The sequence below is a fragment of the Penicillium argentinense genome (assembly GCF_028826775.1).
Source record: "Penicillium argentinense strain IBT 30761 chromosome Unknown utg000001l_segment0_segment0, whole genome shotgun sequence".
In the NCBI taxonomy this organism is placed as follows: Eukaryota; Fungi; Ascomycota; class Eurotiomycetes; order Eurotiales; family Aspergillaceae; genus Penicillium; species Penicillium argentinense.
In genome coordinates, this window is record NW_026622660.1 from 2,336,395 (window position 1) to 2,359,007 (window position 22,613).

The following is a 22,613-nucleotide window of genomic DNA, read 5'->3' on the forward strand; positions in this document are numbered from 1 at the left end:
TATCCTCCCTATCTCGCCCTGCCATGATTGCTGCGCATACGAGAGTTGCCTATTTGGGCGGCTCGTATCCACGGGTGGCCGATCGGCGGCTGGTTCCATTGCGACGAACGGCCGTTTTGGGCAAGGGCTCGTGTTGCTCTTTCATCACCAGCAGGCTTGCTCGACGTGTGTCGGGCGTTGGGTTAGAGTTGAGACGAGGCGCAGCCGATCAGCCTTGCGCTTAAAATGCGATGGTCAGGTGGGCGGTGCACCCGCGTAAATGACCTGGGGATGGAGTGGGATATCATCATATTCGTGTATCGTCATGATTGTATCTGCGCTGCTATGTACAAATCTACAACGGCTTCGATGGGCTCAACTCACCGCAGACCAAGACCCCTCGGAAATGCGAGGGCTAAATACCCGGTCAAGCGGCACCGCCTCTGCGCTCAACCCCATCCCCAGTCGAACCCCATGCCTCAACGCAATCTGCCGCAGCACCTCATGCGCCTGCGGCTTCTGTGCAGCTATCGCGTACTTATTCTTCGAAACGTTGAACAGCGGCCACAGGACGGCGAACCCTTGGACGGCCTTGATGCCCGTTGCTCCCGGGTGGGCACCAGGGGTAGACTGTCCGAAAGTGTCGACATCGCCCATGGCAAACGGGATCGACTGGCAAGTTTCCGCAATCATCTCATTAATAATTTCTTCTGGGGTATGCAAAGAAACGTCTGTCCGGAAGTCAGAAAGAGATCGCCATCAGCCACAGCCGCCAGAGAGCCGTGGAGTTTGAGGATGGCAAGCTGAAGAATGATCCGACTGCTGTGGTAATAATTCCATACACCGACCGACGTACGGTCAGGGTATATAATGATGGTCTCTTCGGTGGGCAGGAAAGCCTTGCGTGGGAGCCAAATATCTGGCGGCCCATAATGCCGATCGACATGTTCGCCTCGCTCAAGTAATGAGAAGAGAAGCGAGGTGTCCACCGGCCCACAGATATCCTCCGAGAGGACTTGCGAGACGGTGGTACACAGCTTGCTGATAATGATATTAACGGCCATCATGTTGTAGATCGGGTGCGGGGATGGTGAGGACGTTCAGCAACCAAATCCGCAAAGGATCGTTCAGCCCGATGAACTGAATGTGCTGTACGACAACTTAGCATAAGCAAATATGCAGAGAGACATCCGGAGAAGATACCGACAATCTGGGTAAACGCAAAATGAAACTGGGACCGCGTTGCCGGGTCCACCGGCTGTCCGGGCCCACGGAGCTTGAGCAGGTATTGAATACCCGACACATGCGTGCTCATGAGGCTCTTCCGTTCGCTGTTGATATCTTCAAACAGCATGAGCATTACAAAGGCGACCGGCGTCTCATTGCGCCCAGCATACTCCACAGACTCCGGGGATCGGCTCAGCTCGCACAGCGCTTCTCCATATCTCTGCCGCGCGCGCACCGTCAATGCCAGTATCCTGCCTTGATTGGCCAGTGGTGCAAACGCCGCCGCGTCCAGTGCAACCCGCAGACTGGCGAGCGGGGCGCCTCCGGTCGTCGCATCCTGGCACTGTGTATATAAGAAGGGTATCAAATCGAGGGGTTCGGGGCTGCCGTCAGGCTCGGTGGGGAGGGTAAATTAGTCGAGGAAATAGCAACGGCCGTGATACTGCCAGGATGAGTCCAGGAGAAAGGGAGGAACGGTCAATGGAGTCGGAAGCCATTGCGCGCCATCTGAGCAAGTGGTTTATTACGTTCGGATGTCTCAGGCTGATGTTGCAATTCCTTCCGCTGGTTTTTTAAGTGCGAGCCTCTCGGCTTTCTGATTCTCGCTGCGGAAAACAAAAGGAATGGTTGTGCGGTATCCAGGGCATTCGCGGCCATACGTCGCGCAATTGCGCCAGGAGGGTCTGGTTTCGTCGCACTGCGTTGGTCAGCTCGTCTTGCTATTATGCCTCCCAATGATGTGGACATCGGTTAGTCTGACCTTGATTTTGTGCTTCCTGCAGAGAAAGCAGTCATGACTCCGCGGGCGGCCGGTTATCATGGCGGCATGGTGCCTTGGTGCCCTTGTGATCATTACGGGGAGGGATGGAGATGCCTCAGTCAGTTCTCATTGCCAGGTCAAGCTTTCTTGTTTATGAAGCCATAAATCCTCGCTGTCTTCAACAATTGGGCTTGTGGTTTAGTGGTATAATACCCCCTTAGCATGGGGGTGGTCCGGGGTTCGATTCCCCGCGAGTCCATTTTTTCCTCCAATTTCAGATCACCGGAGAGGGTCGTTGGATGTCCTTTTTTTGGCTTCAGGAATACAATGACTAATGTTTGCAGAAGCAGAAGCACGTGGCTCCTGCCAATGCAGGCAGCAGTAAAAAGCCAACAGTTCAAATGTTACGTGTTGATAATAACTTTTTTTGCTTTCATGCCCTGAATTTTTGTTTGCACTGCCAAGTATCATAGGAGACCTAGGTAACCGCAATTAAACCTTGGCATGGGGATGGTTCGGGGATGCACCTCTCATCTAGTCTAAATCTAGGTAGTCTATTCTATATTTGGTATACGTGGGACGATATATATGTCCAAATCCCCAATCATATGAAATTTACACCTTTGCCCAGATATCCTGTCCTGTCAACAGGGTGCTGAGAATCATCGTCGATCCAATCACCAAGTCTCCGGTCGGCATCCAATCCAGCAATTCGGCCGGGATGAGCAGGTCGCATCCATCCACCACAATTTGCTTCATCAGCGCTGAGCTGTCCACGCGCGACACGGCCTTTTCATTTTTGCGGCCATTCTTCTTCTTCCCGTTCTTACCCTTCGACGCGGGGGCCGTCGAGTTGGAGAAAAGGAGAGCATAGACGGTGCCAGCGAGCGAGAAGGACAGGGCGTAGAACCAGAATGTGTTGGCCTCGCGCATCACCCGTTCTTCCCAGGGAACAGCCCAAACGCCCATGGCGTGCAACTGCCGGAGATTAGCTGGCGGATCTCAATTCAGATGTGAGGCGTGGTGTACTCACGATAGTTAGGTCCTCAAGCACAAAGTACAGTCCAAAGCAGGTCCATTTAGCCAGCTCCAACCAGCCCGGGACGGATCCCATCCCTTCTTTGGTCAGCAGAGCTGACACGCGCTGAAAGGAATCGATGAAACCGAAGAAGCGGAAGAATCGCCGCGCTAGGAATTCGTCAGTGATTTGGTTTGAGATGAATTGTGATCAACACCACACATAATTGTGAAGTGCGCACAGATTTGCTGCAGGGGCCTTCATACACAGCGCCAATTGCAATTTGGTCGTCGTCAGGCGCACGGCGGTGCTGCCCACCGTAAACACCGCTGCGACCTGGGCCGCGGACTGGATCAGACGAAGAGTCTTCTCCAGGCCTGCGCCATTGTTGACGAACCGGTTGAATTGAGAGATCATTGAGCCGGGCTTGGGGTGGGCAGGCAATTGCACACTGCAGCTGCAAATTCTGGGGTCGCGGGGGAACGTGGAGTGTTCCAGCCATCCGATGTTGACAGCCGGCTGGGAACTCCGCGCTGCTTATTCAGCTGACCAACATGGAATTTCATTGCAGCGTGTTGTGTCGGATGCCAAATGGACTGTGACTGAGCTGATTGGGCTTTGTTTTCATCGAATTTGTCTTTATTACAACCTAAGATGAGTGGGGGCATAGAAATACCGATCACTCGCTGATGATGGTGTGATAGGATCGAGATATGAGAGAGTTCGACTGAAATATATAACCACCATACATTTCCAACATCACCACATTTGCTAGTACCTCACATCACAGTGTTCAATTAAATGAGACCCAAAACACGTGCGACGTTGTCACATGTAGCCATTATACTATTCATACAGCCAATTAGTTTCGATGTGAACCATGCATAATAAGGACCAATTTACAAACAGGCGTCATGGAAATTGGAGTTGGAAATGAGATTCAGATCGAGTATTGGTAGTGATATATCCTATTCCCCCAAACCATTCAACAATGGATGCAGTAAAGCGCTCATCATTCCACCCGTTAACGCAATAATGAGATCTATTCTACCGGCCCTTGCCGCCCGAGATATCCTGTCCCAACCGGTATCCACCGACCTTCTCCCATTCGACCTTCTGCCGGGTGATGGGCAGCTGTCGTCGGAGACCCTTAAAGGCGCCCTCGGCCATACGCACGAACGCCCGGTTCAGTTCCTCCTGGTAGTCACGCTCGGCCGTGGCGATGCGCGAGATGATGGACTCGGCGGAGACGGACGGCACGGAGAGGTCGACCGACTTGGTGGTGTTGAGCGCAACATTGCCATCTTCGTAGTAGTGCACGTCGACGTGAATCTTGCCGGTCACATTGGTGGACGAGGAGGAGACGGGGACTTGGTAGATTGCTCGGAAACGACCGTTCCTGAAAGATCGGATAATGGTTAGTCTCTCGATTCAGACTCTGCAAGGGCAGCAAGAGTAACACACCAGAAGTTATTCGGGGAGTAGCGGTTGGCCACAAGGAGGATGGCGACGGCGGAGTCGTTTTCAATCGGGTAGACGCCATATGAGCAGCTAGGGTAGTGTTCGCGGGCGTGGATGCCCAACGACTTGAGCAGCGATTTACTGGAATTCGGATTAGTGATATTGTCCTTCCGGCAAGACACGTTGCCTCAGCTGTTTACATTAACTCGGCGTTTTGTGATTCCAATGGTGCTGATTGGGCCGCGGAGGCAGTCTGGTCGAGCTGTGAGTCTTCAAGCAATTCCGATCTTCAGAGTAGAGGTGTTCCCATACCTGTGTGATGTGATCGATCTCGAATGAGGTCTGGCTTTCAGGGTCGAAATACCGATTGCCATCCACCTTGTTGAATTCACTAACAATAACCTTCCACCACCGTGTCAGTAATCATCTTGACCGCAAAGCGGGGATTTGATCGGGCACACCTCCTGGCTTGAACCCGGTAGCTTCACCGTTGTAAGCTGGGCTTCATTGTATCGTTCGAACGCAGGGGCGAGAGAGGGAATGAGGTCGCCCTCCTCGGAGGTCAGGGCCTGCACGTCTATAATCGGCGGAACTCAGTATCAACACATGCAGCGGGATGCGGCCTGGGGCAGGGAGAGTAGAATATGGGTCGGAGACAGGAGGGGGAGCCAGGGCGAGGCTTGCTCGGGGGAAGAATTACCGGCAACGACATCGGCGAGCTATACATCCCAGCATTCATGTTAGTTCCGGTCTTCCAAACATAAGGAGGGGCTCTCGGTCGCGGGGGGTTCTCTCGACAGGTGCCTACCTCGCCGGGCGGGGCGCCCTCGATGAACGAGGACGCGAATTCAATGGTGGAAGACATGCTGCAGGAGGTGGGATGAGCAGCTGGGAGACCGGGAGGGTTGACTCAAGGGTGCTGCAGGAGGTGAGGGTCGATGGGCGAGCTTGGGGAGATCCACCCGTGCCGCACTCTCCGCCAACTCTGCCCGACAGCCATTCCGGCCAGCACCTAAGGTACCAGGGTAATAACAGAATCATGAGAGGCAATAGAAACGCCAAATTGGATAGACTGTGTACAAAGACATCTACTCAAGTGGACCGAAGATATCGCAAGAATAGATAGTTACCCACTGAATAGTACCAGCAAAATCATCATATTAGGAAGGTATCTTGACGCTAAAAGAGTGTGTATCTGTTATGCAGATCCCCAACGCCATGCCAGAAAACCAGGAAGCAGAAAAACTACCAGAAAGAGTGCATCCCGCAGAAGACAGCCAGCGCCAAAGGAGAAGCATGCTAATGCTATACGTGTTATACGTTCGAAATTGAAGTAGGCCTCTTTCGCTTAGTCAATGCTCATGTTCATAAATCCATCACTCGCCTCGGTCATCCCCTGCAGGCCGACCCGTTTGGGGGTTCCTGCATGAGGAGCGGTTCGATTCCCATTCTCCGTGCTAGGACGCTCAGAAAAAGGCGGACCGAGCTTGGATGGGGGTCCCCAGATGCTGGGGCCGGGGTCGACGGTCGAGGAATGCGTCAACACAGGACTGCTCTGGGCGCTCACACTCGGCGACACAGCCCGACGCTTGAACAGATTGGGGTCGAAGTCGTCCTCTCGACGCCGCTTGCGATTGATTTCCCCAATGCCAGCGGTCCCGGGAGGATGTGGGGTGGACGAACGAGAACGCGCCCGAGAACCAGCCGTGATGGACCCGATCGTGGTCGAAGGAGTCATGTCCATAGCCATGGCCATGTCCTCGTCCGGTACCGATGAGGCGCCCGGCTGGCGACTGGGTGGCGGCGTGCGGTACCGACCATCGAAAGAGTTCCAAAATTCGACACCGCCTGAGTTCCGGCTGGCCTGTTTACTGAACGTGCTCTTTGGTGGACTAGCCATATCGGGCTTCTCGGCGATATTCTCCATCTCGGGAGTATCCTGCATTGATAGGGAAGGCTGAAGAGAAGGAAAAGTGCCGAGCGTAGGCGAGGTCTCGGGCTCAGTATCACGGACTTGTCGAACCACTTCTGCTTCGCGTTTCATATCGCTATCAACCGGTTGCCCCTCTTCCATCAGGGCTGCTCGTATCCTCGCAAAAGTTTTCGTCTTAGGCTGTTTGAGAGGTTAGATCATACGCAAAGATGACATGGGTAGTATAAGAGGGGGCAACTTACCAGTAAACTTCCTCGCCGAGTGACAGCACGGCGGATCACCCCAAGCGGGCCTCCTCCTTCCGAATGCGACACGGCCGTAGGACTGCCTGCACGAGCCCGATTTTCTCCATCATCGCTGAGGTCCGATAGTCGTAGGTCACGAGTACCAAGACTCAAACTCTCTCGCCGGCCGTGGACGGTTTGTCGGGGACCGAAGTAGCTACCAGTCGGGTTCTCCACGCTTTTCATGACTGGCGGAGAATGTGGCCCAGGACTGGGCTTGGAGCTGTTCCCACTAGCGCTGCTCGAACTGTGCCGGCTCCGTCCTTTACTCCGGAACCGGGCCCGTTGGAAGCTCAGTAGGCTGGCGGCGGCCTGAGAATAGCCGCTGCCCATCCACTCAGTTCCGGGGCTCTGAATGTTGTTTGTCGTGAAGGGACTCGGTCCGCTCGCCATGCGGGTGGCCTGGGGTGTGTTGAGCATGATGTCGTCCCGGTCGCCCATCATGTCCTCGTCGTCTTCACTGCTACTGGTGTCCGATTCCATCATGTTCACGCTGGACACCGAGCTGGAAATGGCGGTGCGGTCGGCGGGACCCGAGGTCGAGAAAGGTGGGACCGAAGTCGAGTTGAGAGATCCACGACGCTGAGGGATCGTCATACCACGGCCTCCAATAGTGGGTGACGAATCCGGCGATGATTCGGCGAGGGTCGAGTGGTGGAGGTTGGTGCACGCGCGCGAGAAGTCCAGACCACGAGAGCGCCGTGGGAGAACCGAGCCGGGTGAGCCATAAATCTGCGAGGAATCGAGCTTGGGCGAGAGAGGAGCGCGGTTGGTGAGAGGTGAAGCCGCCGTCTTGGAGGGGAGGTTCAGTGAAAGATTCGGTTGTTGGGTGGACCGACTGGGGGTGGCCGGTAGTGAAGGGAGCGAGCTGTCGTCCTTGCTGGGCGGTCGGGTCAAGACCCCCGTCGCTGGCTGAGGAGGTAGCGATGGTTTGGATGCATCGGATAAAGAGCGCGACTTGGGCGAGCGCGTCGATCGGGATGGCTCGTGGTTTTGTAGGCTGCTACTACTACTACTCGTCGTCTCGGGTTGCGACAATTGCTGGCTGAGCTTGCTTTCGAACAAATGGGCCGACGTGCTCCGCCCGGGCGTCGGTCGAGCATGCGCCATTACCCCGGGCAATGAATGACGGTCAAAGATGGAAGTTGCGCAGAAGCATCGCGGGATGGGTGGTTGACGTTGAGTTACGCGCGAGTCTCGCGGAGGCGCCAAATGGTGAGCACGCTAAACCGGAAGCGGCGACCCCGCTGTGCATTCCCACCCCGTTGTGGCACTCTTACCTCAATTCTATGGAAAGTTAGGAGGAAAAGAGGAGGGAGGAATGTGATGGTGTATAGGATTTTCGAGAGAGAGTGTGTATGTGTGTATGTAGTGTCGGTAGGAATCTCGCGAAAGTGTTACAATTGTACTGCGAAATACGACCGCGATAGATATCCTCTATGTATTCCGACACTATTCCAGCTACTCGTACCCCTTCAGTCTACCAACAACTGGGTGCATTGTACCCTGCTAGATACAACTCAAGTTTTGAGAAGACGGTAGACGTTTGATATACAAAATGACTCAATTTTGAAACTATTACAGAGAATGATCGTGGTACTTTACATCACAGATGGTCCCATCCCCGTCACGCCAGGCTCATTGCATCGCTGATGGGAACCACGTACCACTCCCAGTCATTACACTCAGTCTGCGGCGCCTTCAGGAGATCTTGGTCGCGTGTCTGCCACAGCTGGACAATCACAGCCCGAGTTCGGGCAATGTTGGCGATGGTCGACTCCGTCATCGCGGCCAGGGCACGCAGGACGGTCGATCGCCCGGAGACAGGCGAACCATCGCCATCGGTCCAGATCTCGTCGCGCGACGGGTCAAGTTCCACTGCCGCTACAAAGACCGGCCAGGTGATACTGGCTAAGGATTTACGATCGAGAAGATCAGATACAATCTTGAGAATTCGACGGACGTAGTCAGAAACCAAAGGCGTGGTGGGAGAAGCGCCATAGAGTGCGCAGTGCAGGTAGAGGACTGCAGCCAGACGCTTAGCCTCCGCTGCAGATGCAAGGACGTCGTCGTCTTCTTCCTCTACCTCTTGGACAAGATGCTCAAGCTGATTTTCAAGCGCCTCCGCCCGGAGCGCAAACGAAGCGCGAGACGCTTCTGAATCTAGATTGCGCCGGGCCCGGCTCATGTCGGTGATAGCACAAAGAACGGAGACTAGTTCCGGACTGCACCCCATCCACAAGTCGATGTGCCGATCGTCCGCCTTCCAGTAGTCACTCCCGAACAAAACCTCCTTGGCACAGGCCGTTCGGCCCATGACGTCCTGGAAAGCAAAAAAGTGTTCGGCGAAAGCGGTGGCCGAGTCTGGTTGGCGTGATGAGGAGAGAGCAGCGGTCTGTTCTCTCCGCAGGCGGATCAGATCTTTGGCGCCTTTGAGATGGATTGTCCAGTGCCGATCACACTTGTCTACAATCTCATACAGACAGAGCAACATCATGATGACCAATACTTCGGGGTCATTGCAACACATTGAAGAACCCTCCGAAGAAAGACGATGCCGGAGATCTCTCAGAGTCTCCGACTTCAGACGTAGCCCCAGGGCAGCATAGGATGGTTCGGTGCGAGACCGATGGCAGGCACCGAGTGCCTGGATGGCCTTGAACAGGGTGGCGGACGCAGAAAGACCAATAGGCAAAATCACCGAGGCAAACGGCGACGAGACGGAGGAGCTTGCGGTGGTGCGGGGGCATATCTGCTCAAGGTAGTAGTCCATGAGTTCGCCATGCCCCATGCGGGTCACATCGGGGAAAAGTGCTGGGCCGGCCCTTGGGGTTGGATGCAGTACCGCAGCTATCCCACCGAGGTCCGCTAGCGAGCGCAATTGAAATTGTGATGCAGCGGGATTGCTGATTGAAGGAACCATAGCGTGGAGTTCATTGGACGTAACATCGACCTCGCTCGGGTTTTCGAATGCCACCACTCCGCTATTGACGAACCCCCAGGAATGAATTGGCGGCACGGGACACCACTGCTGCGCACCCTCTGTGAGTGATGTGGGGGTTGGCGGAAGAGAGGACGAAGATGAATCGTCGGTGCGAGTTTTATTCCAAACGCCTGCCCGGCCAAAGGCCACACCGCGGCTGGCAAATTCCGACTCCCATTTCAGGACAAGATTGGTGGTACACCGCAGGCCCTTTTCATAGCAGCGCGTGCACACAGGCTTCTTAGTATCGCAGCGGACACGACTCGTCCGGCATTCCTTGCAGCCGTTACGAGACCGGGTCTTCACCGGCCCCGTTCGGTCGGCGGCTTTTCGGCGCGGCATCCGTCGATTCTCACATGGCCTGTGGCCCGGGTTTGGTGTCCATTGAGCAAGGCTCGCACGATGTTGATGGATCCCCGAGGGGCACAGAGAGGAATGAGACGGAACTTGTGGTGGGAGTTGACGAGCGGAGTCGAAACGGCCGTGGGACAAAAAAAGGGTCCGATAAGCTCTGGCAGCTCCGCTTATCGCCGCCTTGGCACTAACCCCGAGGTATACAATTGTACAATTGCATTGATCGACGTCCACCATGCCTGGAGGACCATGGAAGCGCTGCAATGCACAGGGGTGCTCGGTACTGATATCGAATCATACACAACAAGCAACGCCAATTCAGGGAATACTTGAATTCCAGCCGACATTGCCATATTTTGACTCGATTCGGCAGTAGCCGCCAACGAAGTGATTTTTGATGCAGCGACCTCAGTCGGCGTAATCCAAGTCGACAGAGTCCGACTCGCCATATTCCGACTCGCCATATTCCGACTCGACATAGTCTGTATCGTCATTGGGATCATCAATCTCCGGAACGGCCGGGTCATACCAGTCATCCTTGTATTTGGGACTGGAACGAGACTCGACGGGACCAGGGCTGGACCCGGCCTCCGAGTCCTCAACAAACGGACTGTCGGCTGGATCGCCAAGGAAGCCAATGTCGACTGGTACACTTCGAGCTGACGGAGAGTTGGAAATTGTCTCAGATTCAGCGCTGTTGTAGTCGCCAGTGACATCGCAGTTATGGCCATTTTCGCTTTCATTGTCGTCGATTACGATCGGATCCTAGCTGCTTCCCGGATCCAACACAATGGGATTCTGTTGGCTGTTGCTGGTCTTCCTCAAGACAGAGACAGCGGGACTTTCCAAGGTGCGGACGGCGGGAGCGTCATCCTCAATGGATTGGTTGATCTGGACGGGGGTCTTAATCACGACAGCTAGCAGAGTTGGCTCGTCCTCGAGCGACAAATTCAATGGCTGGGTTTTTCTTCTGCCGCCTCCACCAACCAGGAGGCTGCATTGCTTCTCCCGCTCGTGTCAATGGCAACTGGCACATATACCCCCGAATTCTTTGTAGATTTGGGCGCACGTGGGAAAGGCGACGCTTTCTTCCGGCAGCATTTAAAGGGTTCGATCAGGGGACGCCCACGCGATTGGATAAAGATAGCCTCGAAGTGATTACGGAACTGGCTCAGCAAGTCATCTTCCGTAATACTTGGTACGTGCCATACATTCCTACTCTTGTAATGGCGAAGATCGAGGTGTTTCAGCGTACTGCAAAGTAAACGCAACCGCAGGCCATCCACACGAAGTGGATGATATTCACCAAACTTGTCCTTCTCCGTTCCCCGCAGGAGTGCCTGCACGGCTTCCTGCTTTTGTGAGGCAGAATGTGGGTTAATTGTCAAGTCTGGCCCACGATTCCTTATGAAAGTAAATGCTAGGACGCGTTTGTGAATGAGGAATTTTTTGACCCAGGCTTTCTACAGTCGCCCATCCATGATAGGCTGAGGGTAGCGGTAAATAGAAGGAAAGGGGCAGCGAAAAAGACTGTTCTCCCAAAAGAGAGACGGAAAAGGATACCAAGGAGCGAGAGTTGACGACGAGACAAGAGGTACAAGAGGTGGTCGGGGATAATCATGACAAAGAGCGCTGAGCAGATGAGAGGGGAGGAGTGGACGAGGGCGAAGGAAGAGGTGCTGCCGGTGATGTCTGCTGCAGGCCGGCTGGAAGATGGGCGACCCTCGCCGGCGCGCACCACGCCATAATTAAAGGGGAGCCACGGAGCTAGCGTGAAGACTGGATAGAAGTGCGATTGCATATGTACTACTACACCTGGTATGTTCGACTAGATACCTTGTACAACGTGAACTTCAAGTACTTGGGGGATCAAAGTCAGCCAGTTCGCCCCATTGATGCTCCAGTTCGCTTCTGATCCAAGTCGTCCGCCACCCAATAAGTTTTTCAACACGGCTGAGAAAGGTCAGCGAGCCCTGTTGCTCCACGGGGTGCTGCAGACAATATCCAACTGGGCAGAGCGTTAGTAGAAAGTACTTTGAAAGCCCCCAGGACGAGGCTGAGAAAGGACAAGCCCACAGCGATGAAGAAGGTGACAGGCCATAAAGTAGGCGTTGTGTACACTCTCGTTCGACCAAGATAGCCCTATTACAGAAATTACATGCGACGCAATTTTCCTCTTTACAAAACATAATCAGCACTACTTGAATACTTGAACCATGCGGCATATCGATATTGATCGGGCGATACATACCTCAGCCAAGCGCCGCGTTCGAGCCATCTCGAATTCCCTCATACGTCGCGAATGAGGGTCGGACATGGTGAGAAAGATACAGGCTGCATGGTAATACTGCATTCCGACAACTAGAAAGACAGTAGTTGAGCGGCTGTTCGTATTTCAAGGAGATTTGCAATATGAATTTACGGACCGGCGGGAGCCGACATCATCCATATCTCAGGAAAAGGTCGGTTTTCTGCCACATTAGAGTCCTGGTAGCGGAGTGGCTGCCAGGTGATAGGCTTTTTGCGATACCACTCGTCCACATCATCCGCTACCTTGGCCCAAGACTGTTCATCGATAGGATCCTCGGGAAGAACGCGGCAGAGCTGGATAATATGCGCGCAGTGGAAGATGATCATGTTGGCAAAGGCGGCATCATCGTCGCGCTGGAACATCGAGGATCGCTCGTAGTTTCGGAGATCGAGTTGGAGGTGCTGGTACTGAACGATTGAGGAATAGATCGCCTGGCGCAGGAACTGCCAGCTTACAGCCTCAGCAATTCCGCGTGACGATGCCGAGCGTGACATGAGGTTGATGAGGCGATTGGATCCCAGCAGGTGGAATTTCTGGTCTTCGCTGTTCTCCAGCTCTTCGTATATCCGTAGGATGACAACAGTTATCAGTAGGTTCTCGTCGTAGTCCTGATCGAGTCGATCCAATGCCGGGATCAAGAGCTCCAAGCACTGTCCATGGTAGGTGGAAGCTTCCCAGTCACTCTGACCGACCAGAATCGCATCATGGCGGGCCGTGAGCGCTAGCACTGCTTTGAGCACCATCGGAACTTGTAAGGAGCGCCGAGGAACGACCGTGCTGAAGTGTGACTGCGGGTCGCAGATGTCCGCCTGTTGAAATTAGGCCCAGAACACCACTTGCTACAGTGTTGCGGAAGACTTACCCATGGTGCTATTTTCTGGATGAAGCATCGCATAAGTGAGGCTTCTCGTAGAGATAATGTCGTAGAGTCGTGGGATGCAGATGAAGCCAGACTGCCTGAATGATGAAAGGGCGATAGCTCGTGAGAATGGTCATGCTGTATCAATGGCTCCTCCGCCATCGAAGCTGCAGGCTCCGTTCCGTGTGGTTGCTCCACAGGAGACGCAAAAGAAAGATGTCTCTCAACAACGGAAGAATGTGCTGGTTCAACTCTGTCGTCAGGTTTTGAATCCTCACATGTTTCATGTACAAATGTTACTGTCACAAGGTTAGTGCCCACGAAACAACAAGGCAGAGCACAGTAACCGTCACTGACCTGGTTGCGACACATCTACCCAAACCTGCTCGGCATCCCAAACGAGGTCAAACCGGGCGGCGGTGCCATTGCTCTTCTGGTAGACATGGTGCACGTCCTTGAACTGGAAGCGCGGGTCGAGATGGCAGACTTGGCCTAGTCGAGAGCAAGGTGCGCAGGCAGAGGCCCCAGGTGGAATGACGCAGCGGATATGGCGATGGCGGCACCGTTCGCAGCCTTTGCTCACTCTCATAAGGACGCGAGGGAGATGGGAGTCATCGCGTTCGCTGGTGGCAGTTCGTAGTTCGTCGCCGTTCCTGCGCCCCGACCTTTCCCCGCATTGGAGCACGTGACTCACGGGCCCATGGCTGGTCGATTGCTGCCTGAAGGAAATGGCCACAACAGGGCCGTACTGCCCCATTAGGGTACTTCGTAGTAGTTCATGGTCAAGCGCTGCAGCGTCCAACTAGGCCGCTATATGGGTTGTATACGAAATCCTTCTGCTCGACGAGCTGGATCATCTGGACACATTCCACCATTGTGCGCTGAAAAACGCAATTGTGATTGAATATGGAGGGAAACGGCAAAAGCCCGCTGGGAGCGTATCTCGCTTTTAGTACTTCCAGCACTCTACTAGTAAAACTTAGACCCCGCCGATTTGCAGACACAGAGATACTTCCTACATTAGGTCCGAGGACACTCAAGATTGATCTTTGCTTGATAGCAAAGAAAAGTTCTACTGCAGCTAGCTATTTATTGTCACAAACATCTTATTAATAAGACCCATCGGCGGTGTTCTTCTGACCATCCTTGTAGTCGATCTCGAAGCTATACAAATCGTCATAATGGATTGCCCAGTATCCGTCCCAGATCTCCTTGGTGATCGGACCCAGCTGGCCACCGTTCACAGGCTTGCCGTCCAGGCTGGTAATGGGCATGATACCACCCGCGGTAGTACACATGAAGATCTCGTCTGCATCGTAGGCCTTCTGCACAGGCACGGGCTCCACTCGGATCTCCAGCCCGTTGCTTCGCGCAACGTCAATCACACTCTTGCGCGTAAGGCCCTCAAGAACACCGCGCTGGGGAGTGTATAGCACGCCGTCCTTCACAAGAACGATATTGAAGCCGGATCCCTCAGTGAGGTTGGTGTCACCATCAGTCAAGAAGGGATATGTGGCGCCCCGATCGGCAGCCTCGAAGAGACCGCGAGTCAAGTCACCCCATTGCAAGTTCTTGACAGTTGGGTCAATCGAGCCTGGAGGAACCCGACGAACAGTGCGCGCAATGATCGCGCTACCACCGACCGGCTGTACTTCGGGTTCCATCACCCAGACGTATGGCTGGATGAACATATAGATGCGGTTAAGAATGTCCTTCGGATCGGTGCCACGAACACCCTTGAGACCACGGGTGACGATAATCTCGACGAAGGCATCGCGGATTCCACTCTTGGCGACCATCTCCACGAGGATGCGCTTCACTTCCTCGCGGGGCAGCGGCAGCTTCAGGCGCAGCTTGTCGCAGCTTGCCTCCAATCGGGTGATGTGGTCGTCGAGGCGGAAGAAACGGCCGTCCCAGACGGAAGGGACATCGTATGTAAGGTCGCTATGCATGAATCCTTGGTCGAGGATGGGGATGCGCGCCTCTTGCAGAGGAACTAATTCTCCATCCACCCACGCGACACCTTTGGCGAAAGGGTTGGTGCTGGACGCGAGCACTTTCTGACGCGCATCGTAGGCGGCGAAGAATTTTCGCATACTCGTCATGGTGAAAAAGATTTGTTGGAAGGGAGGAACGACCTTGTGTTGGAGTGAATGACCTGACCGAGAGGGTTTTCTACTTGCACACCTAAGTATTTCGCGAAGACTGACTTGCCACCCGCGGCTACCAAGCAGCAGGGCTCATAAGAAGTCCGAATAAGGAAAGAGTGACGACCCGGGGCATCTCGGCGAAGAGCAGCAGGAGGATCTCGCCTTCCCGATCGGGTAACTCCAAGGGTGGGAGCACCTGTGAACGCCGGTATCTACCCCGTGGGACTGGTAAGCGGGTGCTGTACTACGATCCTTCCAGAACTCACCAAGTAAGGCAAGAGCATTTAACCCGACACAGCAGGATCGAAAAAGCCACCCCCAACGGAAGAAGAAACTGCCATGGCCTGATCGCTGAGTTGGATATATCAGTCGCGGGGTCGTAGCTCTGCCAATTTCCGCCATTTTCTGCATTGCATAGCTGCTTGGACTTATTTTCTACTCGACTTCAACACTGGACAGTAGAGAACGATATCGCCATGTCTCAAAAGAACGTTGTCATTATTGGGTGAGCATCATCACATATCGCTGCATGCCATAGGCAGTGTACAAATGCAAACAAAATGTGATCTGACTTCTTATCAGGGCCGGAGTTACCGGGCTGACGACTGCTCTCTTGCTTTCCCGGAAATCCGGTTACACGATCGTTGTCGCAGCCAAACATATGCCTGGCGACTACAACATCGAATAGGCATCGCCGTGGGCCGGTGCGAACTATATGCCGTTGGTCTACTCTCTACTCACTGAACGAGCCTCTCCTTAACATCGGAATCAGCGTTTCGGTTAGTGGAACTGAAGCTGCGAAGTGGGATAAGGAACACTTGGGGACCACTGGCGGATCTCGCCAAAAACCACCCAGAGGCTGGTGTGCATTTCCAAGGTGATTGTAACCTTCATGACGCTCTCTGGATATTTGACTTCCGACATGGACTAATGGAAAGCTTGACCTTAGATTGCGAACTTCACAGTCGGGCCAAGGACGTTGGCTTGCTGAGCTTCTGTCCCCGAATCCCTGGTTTTCCGAAGTAGTCCCCAATGTGAGCAAATATCCTCGACATTCGCCAAGGAGAAGAGCTGGGCTAACTTATCTTCATCGCAGTTTCGCTCCCTACTGAAAGAGTCGCTTGACCCCGGCATAGACTCGGCCACCGTCTTTACCCCAGTCTGCATCAACATAGCGATCTACCTCTCCTGGCTCGTTTCCCAGTGTCTGATGAATGGAGTTGTATTCAAGCGTGCCATTTACAACCACATTCGCCACGCATCGTTGCCTGGTGTGAATCCGACTGGCAAGGTTGACCTGATGCTCGGAGAAAGCGCCGGTCAATGCGATCCAAACAAGCATGAGTTGAATGGAATGGTATTAACATATCAAAAATATCAGGTGGCTACCTTGCTGTCCAATTGGCTCTCAGTCACCCATCGCAAGTCCAAGGTGTCGTCGCTGCCTATTCCATGCTAGATCTGAAAGCCCCATTCCACACGGAATCATATTCGAAGACCATAGTGGGTGTTCCTAATCTCCCAAACAGTATAGTGGAAGAACATCTTACTGCCAGTCGAGCTGAATCAACAGTTATTACAGTTGCAGACTCGCCTACACGGCTGAAATTGGCGCCCTCCATTGCCCAAAATGCACGCTTCTTGGAATATTTCGGGACTCAGAGCCCCGACCCTTTTCCAATGAAGCGAATTGAGCAACTGAGCGCTTCCAGTGGCTTGCAGTTACCGCCGTTTTTTATTTTCCATGGCGAACAGGATTCGGCAGTCCCCGCTGATGGATCGCGAAAGTTTGTCTCTTTACTGCGAGAGAATTTCCCAACTGTCAATGCTCAGATTTACATACAGGATGGCGACCACGGATTTGACGCAGATGCAACACTGGAAGCACCTTGGCTGAGGGATGGATTGAAATGGCTTCAAGTGATTGGGCTGGCCCCACGCCGAGCCTGTCGCACCTGTGAGATCAACTAGTACCCCATGGAGATGCACCAGTTCAATCTCAGTACGAAGATGGCCCGCGAAGGAGATTTGACGTAATACTGGCGCTCTATACGCTCATAGTATACATCGGCAGGGAAACGTTCTCCAGCACCAGGTGGCTTTGACTCCTCTATTCACCAGCCTCGCCAGAAGCCCGTAGTCAGGGACGCAAAAGAAGAGCGCAAGCCCATTGATCCTCCCAATTCATTGTCGTCCCGCTTTGGGTGCGGGAAGAGGGGTCTTGTCTAGCATACACGATCTGCACTTTCTTTTCTTGTTGCCTCAATTCAATCAACGAAGGGATTACTGCAACCCGCCTAATGTCAAGAGGAGAGGACATCCTGGCGCCCTGTTTTTAACATCGATTGATGTACTTCCTATAGTCATGTGTACCTATACAGCTTCATTTCAGGACCGCCCTTGTCACGTGGACGCTGTCTACTGTTTCAGCATCGTCGAAGCCCGCTCACGATCGCCGCGAAGTGCCTCATGGCGACTTTTTGCTCTCGGATTCAATTTCAGTCTACTTTTGATTGCAAGGTCGCAGCTGAAAGAAATGATCGCAGTCAATAGGAATCAGGGGAGTTATTGTGCGCCCATATGGGGTATGAACTTCCAGGCATCACAGCAACCCCCAGTCCATGCGGGACACATTTACGATCCAGCCCAGCAGCGGAGATGAGCGGGCTCCGGAAAACCGGATTGTACAGGACTTGGCCAGCAGTTTGACCTACCGGGGCCGTGCTCGTCCCTGTCAACACCCCAGTCCAGAGCGAGGACAAGGGCAAGCGAGCCGGCAACTCTGCTGCCTGCCGGGGAAATGGGTGCATAAATAGAAACCTGAGGCTGCCGGTTTCGGACGGTCGGAAAAACCGAGGTGGGCGGAGAGGGTCGTTTGAAATTGTTTACGAGCGGTGTTGACAGTGTGATGCGCTGAAAACAATGGCGAGCAAAGGGCATCGAAATCGACGCCTTGCGAGGATGTTATATGATTCGGAGAATAAACAGGCGAGGGCCACAGATGCTGTCAACTGCGAGGATGCGGTGGAGACGCGGGCTGTGCTCCTCTCGGCGTCTCCAATCACTCGCCTTCCTCGAGACAAACATGGTGGAGCAGCGGAGATTGGCGCAGGCTCGGCACTGCGATGCCATCATGCACCGGCACCGGCGAGAAGGGCGCGGGTTTATAATCCTGCCGTCCGCAGGCGGGCGGCCATTGCATCCCGGGCGCATCGTGCGAAAATCAGGCGCAATAGGTGAGAATGCTTTTCTCATTCTTCATCTGTGCTGCGGCGCTGTGGCAGAGCCAAGCGGTGGTGGCCGATAACAATTCCTGTGAGCGAAGCATCTGGAGAAGACACCGAGAATGGACCCTGGTCGATCGATGCTGATGATCCCAGGCCAAAGCAGTGTGACCATCGGCAGCCAGAGCGATGCCAGCAATCTGACCAGTTGTGATACCTTTGGGGGAAGCGTCACCATTGCATCCTCGGCCAGTGGAACCATTACCTTGAACAATGTGGAAGAGATCCAGGGCTCGTTCACGGTGGAGAGCGGCTCAGGGATCACCGGCCTGGTGGCCCCGGATCTGGAGACACTGAAGGGGGGCATGATACTGGACGGCTTGGATGCATTGACGAATGTCGAGATGAGCTCGTTGTCGCAGGCCTCGTCTCTCACCATCACCGGGAACCCGAAGCTGAAGCACATCATGTTTGACCAGCTAGAAGAGGTGAACGGGGAGCTGAAGCTCACGGGATCGTTTGCAAGGTACTTAATTTCAAATACTCATCGTCTGCATTCCCACGTGTGCCCTCATCAAAACTGACCGACCAAAAAAGTGTATCCTTGCCCTCTCTCGACCAGGTGAATGGCCAAACCACGATCCAAGGTGGCAGTTCCATGTCCTGCAGCGCATTGGACAGCCTCCAGTCGGAGGGGGTGTATCGGGGCGCGTATTCATGCTCTTCGGACGGCTCAGGCGATTCTCTGAGTGCCGGAGCCAAGGCAGGCATCGCGATCGCGGTCATCGTGGTGGTCGTACTCATTCTTGTCGTGGTGTGGTTCGTAATCCGACGACGACGACAGCAAAGAAACAACCGAACTCAGTCGATCTCTCTCGAAACACCGGTTGCCAACGAGAAAGACGAGAAGCCGCCACAAGTGCAGCAGCTAGCCGTCCCTGATCGTGAACTCAAGCCGCCTATGCCCCGAAAGCCGGTGGGAGTGCAGGCGGCCCAGCTTGATGGGCGCTCCATCTATGAAGCATCGAGCCCCATGACGCCTTCCACAGTTTATCACGAGTTGGATGCAGGACCAGTTCTCAGCTCCCATCAACGGCCCATTCACTCTGAAGCGTGAGCCGAAGACTGTGCTGGGCTGCCGGATGGAAACGGACTTATGATTTGTTTTGATTTCTTTGATTTTTGTTGCCATATACCCCACCACGAAATATGATCAACGAGAGCTTTTCCAAATTGAGAATGTCAAATCTGGCGCACGTATCGTACGCAGAGCCTACCCCTGGCTGAATACCCAAATGATGTGGCGCCCGTTTCTTGGTCATGGTCATCGTAATTGACACAGAGCCCATGGGTATGACACCTAGGCAAATACAGAGAGACCAGTTACCAGTGTGGATAGAACGTTTGCAAATAGCAATATACATTTCTCATTATTCATTGCCTATTTTTCTAACCCGCTAAGTATATATCCCGGCTTTTAAAGGATGACCTTGTGGTCCGCAGCCTTCTCCTCGGGCTCACCGAAGATGTCGATGTTCCAGCGAGGCTTGTTTGCGGTGTAGGGAGTGTTGTAGCGGCGGCGGTTGGCACCCAGAGCGCTGATCTTGGCCACCTCGTCGGCGGTCAGCTCAACCTCCTTGAAGTTGTCGCGGATACGCGACGGGGTCACCGACTTGGGGATGACACTGTGGCCGCCGACCTGGGACCAGGCGAGGATGACGTGGGCGCCGGTGACCTCGGTGCCGGTGCGCTTGGAGACGGCCTCGGCGACCTCCTTGACCTCGGGGCGGGTGATCAGGAGGGGGATGTTGAGCATGTTGTTACCGAAGGCCTGGACAGGTGGGTTAGCAGGTGGCTCCTACTAGAAACCATAATGGTGGGCACATACGGAGTAGGCAGTGACGTGGATGCCCTTCTTCTGGCAATACTCGATCAGGTCGTTGCTCTGCAGAACGGGGTGACGCTCAATCTGGTTGGCGGCGGGGACGACGCCGGTGCCATTGATGATAGCCTCGAGCTGGAGGAGGGTTAGTAGGTCTGCAATCGTGTCGTAAGTGGGAACGGATCACGAACGTGAGGGATGGTGTGGTTGGAGACACCGACGGCGCGAGCCTTGCTCTTGGGGAGCTGGGTCATGGCTGAATGAAAAATAAGCAATGTCAGTGCCTTTCTTTAGGACGCTCGTGTGAGACTTGAGCTTCTTACCCTTCCAGGTGTCGACAATGGAGACACCGTCATCGATGAGCACGTCACCGCCCTCGACGGTGCTGCCCTCAACCAGGGGGAAGTAAGAGGCGCCCTTCTGGAAAGCGACGGGCCAGTGGACCAGGTAGAGGTCAAGGTAGTCCAACTCGAGTTCCGCCAGGCATTCATCGAGGGAGGCCTCGACGACCTCGGGGCGGTGCTGGCTGTTCCAGAGCTTGGAGGTCTTCACCCCGTGAGGATCCCGTTAGCTGACTAGCTCTCATATTTGCATTGGAATCTACGGGGCGTGGAACAACTCACAATGAAGAGGTCCTCACGCTTCAGGCCGGGGACATCCTGGTAGGCACGCTTGATACCAGCGGCAACCTCCTTCTGGTTCTGGTAGCTGTACGACAAAACAATCAGCACGAAATCAGCAATGGTGATTGAGGTCACTGTGGCCTGAACTCGAGAGATGCATACATGGTAGCGAGATCCTGGTGGGGGTTAGCACAATGGCGCAGAAGAATGCGGGGAGGGCGGTTCACATACCAGGTGGCGGTAACCAGCCTTGAGGGCTTCGTAGACGGCCTCCCCGACCTGACCGGGGGCAGACTGCCAGGTGCCGAATCCCAGCTGGCTATGCGAGGGTTAGCAGGGTATTGCTGGCTTGAATTTGGCCGGCTGGAGCTCTTGAAAGCTAGCTCTTTGCGCCTGGATTGACAGGGAAGTGTACATACGGAATCTGAGCACCGGTGTTGAGAGTGACCTTCTTTCCGAGAGACATGGTGATTTGAATTGGTGTATGAGCAGCAAAAGATGCAGAGATTTCGAAAGCAGAAAAGAGGGGAGTCGTCGCGGGGGAGGGCATCTAATAAAGCGACGGCGGGGGGCTGCTTAGTCCGCATCCCACGCCGCTCCACGCTCGGAGCAGACTCCACCGAGGGGGATCGGCATCTCCCCAGAGACTCCTTCAGCGGCACCTTCTCCTGTCAGTACGAATTCCCACGGCGCCAAGGGAACAATGAGACCATCGGGCAGTATTCAAGTGCTCACTTCCACTCCCCGCAATTCCTCCTCGCTGCAGTCCAGGATGGATGGGATGCTGCATTGCTATGAATTCCTCCGTTGTTTCCACCAACGGCGACGCGACGCGGCCACCGGGTTCCCCAAGGTCTGATGTCACCCGATGGCGGCAGGGCAGCTATTATCCTTTTATCCGGGTTTAACCGACGCGCTAGAACAGTTGTGAAGGCGCTAGAGCACGACAGCTGCCGACCAAACGACGGGCTCTCGGCGCCCAGTTGCCTCAGTGATCCCTCGTCCCCCCACTATGCCCCCATCCAGACCAGCCCCAAGAGACGCGACAGAGACATTGCTACCGCAGAGGGGGCCGCGGTGGGTGGTAGCGGGCACCGCATTGGGTATAACGACGTCGCTGGCCAGCCCAGCGCCCGTCCTCTTATAGGCTGTCTCCTCCCTGGACCCCCAGGGGCACCCTCGGATTTGCACCGGCCATGCCGGTCCCATCGGCTCGATCGCTCCGGAGCTCGCATCTTCTCCGAGTTGGCCGGGAGCGTTCTTATTGCGATGGAGAATGGCACCATAGGGACCTGAATCGATAGGAGAAACTTTCCCGTCCGAGTCGGCATGCCTATGTCTGCGGGATCTGGACGATGCGAGACGAACTCGGGATTGCATGCACGCCTGGACCTTCCGGCCGGCCCAGCGCTGATAAATATCAACGCGGCATCCGTGGTTGCGGACGTACATGTGGACCCGGCCCTTCGGCTTGTCCCGCATGCAGACTCCAAATACATATTGCTACTGCCACTGCCTCACCCATATCCAGTACTAGTTACTACAGTATTACTCTCACAGGGGGC

At 54.5% G+C, this 22,613-nt stretch overlaps 11 protein-coding genes across 11 annotated transcripts; 2 read left to right on the forward strand and 9 right to left on the reverse strand.

Annotated features, from left to right (window-relative positions):
- Positions 1-354: 354 nt before the first annotated feature.
- N7532_000828 (uncharacterized protein) lies at positions 355-1,046 on the reverse strand (the record flags this gene model as incomplete). Its single annotated transcript, XM_056613332.1, has 2 exons — positions 355-689; positions 836-1,046. 2 exons carry the CDS (start codon positions 1,044-1,046, stop codon positions 355-357), a joined length of 546 nt encoding a protein of 181 aa, XP_056480556.1.
- A 1,057-nt stretch (positions 1,047-2,103) lies between these two features.
- On the reverse strand, positions 2,104-3,401 carry N7532_000829 (PEX11 domain protein; the record flags this gene model as incomplete). Its single annotated transcript, XM_056613333.1, has 4 exons — positions 2,104-2,232; positions 2,588-2,944; positions 3,000-3,154; positions 3,251-3,401. 4 exons carry the CDS (start codon positions 3,399-3,401, stop codon positions 2,104-2,106), a joined length of 792 nt encoding a protein of 263 aa, XP_056480557.1.
- Positions 3,402-4,031: 630 nt separating this feature from the next.
- On the reverse strand, positions 4,032-5,310 carry N7532_000830 (F-actin-capping protein subunit alpha; the record flags this gene model as incomplete). The annotated part of the gene is made up of 7 exons (XM_056613334.1): positions 4,032-4,383; positions 4,449-4,586; positions 4,646-4,707; positions 4,758-4,847; positions 4,907-5,022; positions 5,146-5,164; positions 5,254-5,310. The coding sequence occupies 7 exons, from the start codon at positions 5,308-5,310 to the stop codon at positions 4,032-4,034; spliced, it is 834 nt and encodes a 277-aa protein (XP_056480558.1).
- A 483-nt stretch (positions 5,311-5,793) lies between these two features.
- On the reverse strand, positions 5,794-7,772 carry N7532_000831 (uncharacterized protein; the record flags this gene model as incomplete). Its single annotated transcript, XM_056613335.1, has 2 exons — positions 5,794-6,558; positions 6,621-7,772. The coding sequence occupies 2 exons, from the start codon at positions 7,770-7,772 to the stop codon at positions 5,794-5,796; spliced, it is 1,917 nt and encodes a 638-aa protein (XP_056480559.1).
- Positions 7,773-8,289: 517 nt separating this feature from the next.
- N7532_000832 (Zn(II)2Cys6 transcription factor) lies at positions 8,290-9,987 on the reverse strand (the record flags this gene model as incomplete). Its single annotated transcript, XM_056613336.1, has 1 exon — positions 8,290-9,987. One exon carries the CDS (start codon positions 9,985-9,987, stop codon positions 8,290-8,292), a length of 1,698 nt encoding a protein of 565 aa, XP_056480560.1.
- A 420-nt stretch (positions 9,988-10,407) lies between these two features.
- N7532_000833 (uncharacterized protein) lies at positions 10,408-11,800 on the reverse strand (the record flags this gene model as incomplete). Its single annotated transcript, XM_056613337.1, has 2 exons — positions 10,408-10,764; positions 11,624-11,800. The coding sequence occupies 2 exons, from the start codon at positions 11,798-11,800 to the stop codon at positions 10,408-10,410; spliced, it is 534 nt and encodes a 177-aa protein (XP_056480561.1).
- Positions 11,801-11,852: 52 nt separating this feature from the next.
- Positions 11,853-13,926, reverse strand: N7532_000834 (Zn(II)2Cys6 transcription factor; the record flags this gene model as incomplete). Its single annotated transcript, XM_056613338.1, has 6 exons — positions 11,853-12,007; positions 12,076-12,175; positions 12,251-12,360; positions 12,426-13,119; positions 13,173-13,468; positions 13,527-13,926. 6 exons carry the CDS (start codon positions 13,924-13,926, stop codon positions 11,853-11,855), a joined length of 1,755 nt encoding a protein of 584 aa, XP_056480562.1.
- Positions 13,927-14,278: 352 nt separating this feature from the next.
- N7532_000835 (aminotransferase class IV) lies at positions 14,279-15,274 on the reverse strand (the record flags this gene model as incomplete). Its single annotated transcript, XM_056613339.1, has 1 exon — positions 14,279-15,274. The coding sequence occupies one exon, from the start codon at positions 15,272-15,274 to the stop codon at positions 14,279-14,281; it is 996 nt and encodes a 331-aa protein (XP_056480563.1).
- A 3,391-nt stretch (positions 15,275-18,665) lies between these two features.
- On the forward strand, positions 18,666-19,660 carry N7532_000836 (uncharacterized protein; the record flags this gene model as incomplete). The annotated part of the gene is made up of 2 exons (XM_056613340.1): positions 18,666-19,069; positions 19,141-19,660. The coding sequence occupies 2 exons, from the start codon at positions 18,666-18,668 to the stop codon at positions 19,658-19,660; spliced, it is 924 nt and encodes a 307-aa protein (XP_056480564.1).
- Positions 19,661-20,020: 360 nt separating this feature from the next.
- Positions 20,021-21,514, reverse strand: akr1 (putative aldehyde reductase (AKR1); the record flags this gene model as incomplete). Its single annotated transcript, XM_056613341.1, has 8 exons — positions 20,021-20,374; positions 20,432-20,560; positions 20,617-20,681; positions 20,749-20,971; positions 21,049-21,133; positions 21,211-21,224; positions 21,280-21,367; positions 21,468-21,514. The coding sequence occupies 8 exons, from the start codon at positions 21,512-21,514 to the stop codon at positions 20,021-20,023; spliced, it is 1,005 nt and encodes a 334-aa protein (XP_056480565.1).
- A 392-nt stretch (positions 21,515-21,906) lies between these two features.
- Positions 21,907-22,344, forward strand: N7532_000838 (uncharacterized protein; the record flags this gene model as incomplete). The annotated part of the gene is made up of 1 exon (XM_056613342.1): positions 21,907-22,344. The coding sequence occupies one exon, from the start codon at positions 21,907-21,909 to the stop codon at positions 22,342-22,344; it is 438 nt and encodes a 145-aa protein (XP_056480566.1).
- Between the last annotated feature and the right edge of the window lie 269 nt (positions 22,345-22,613).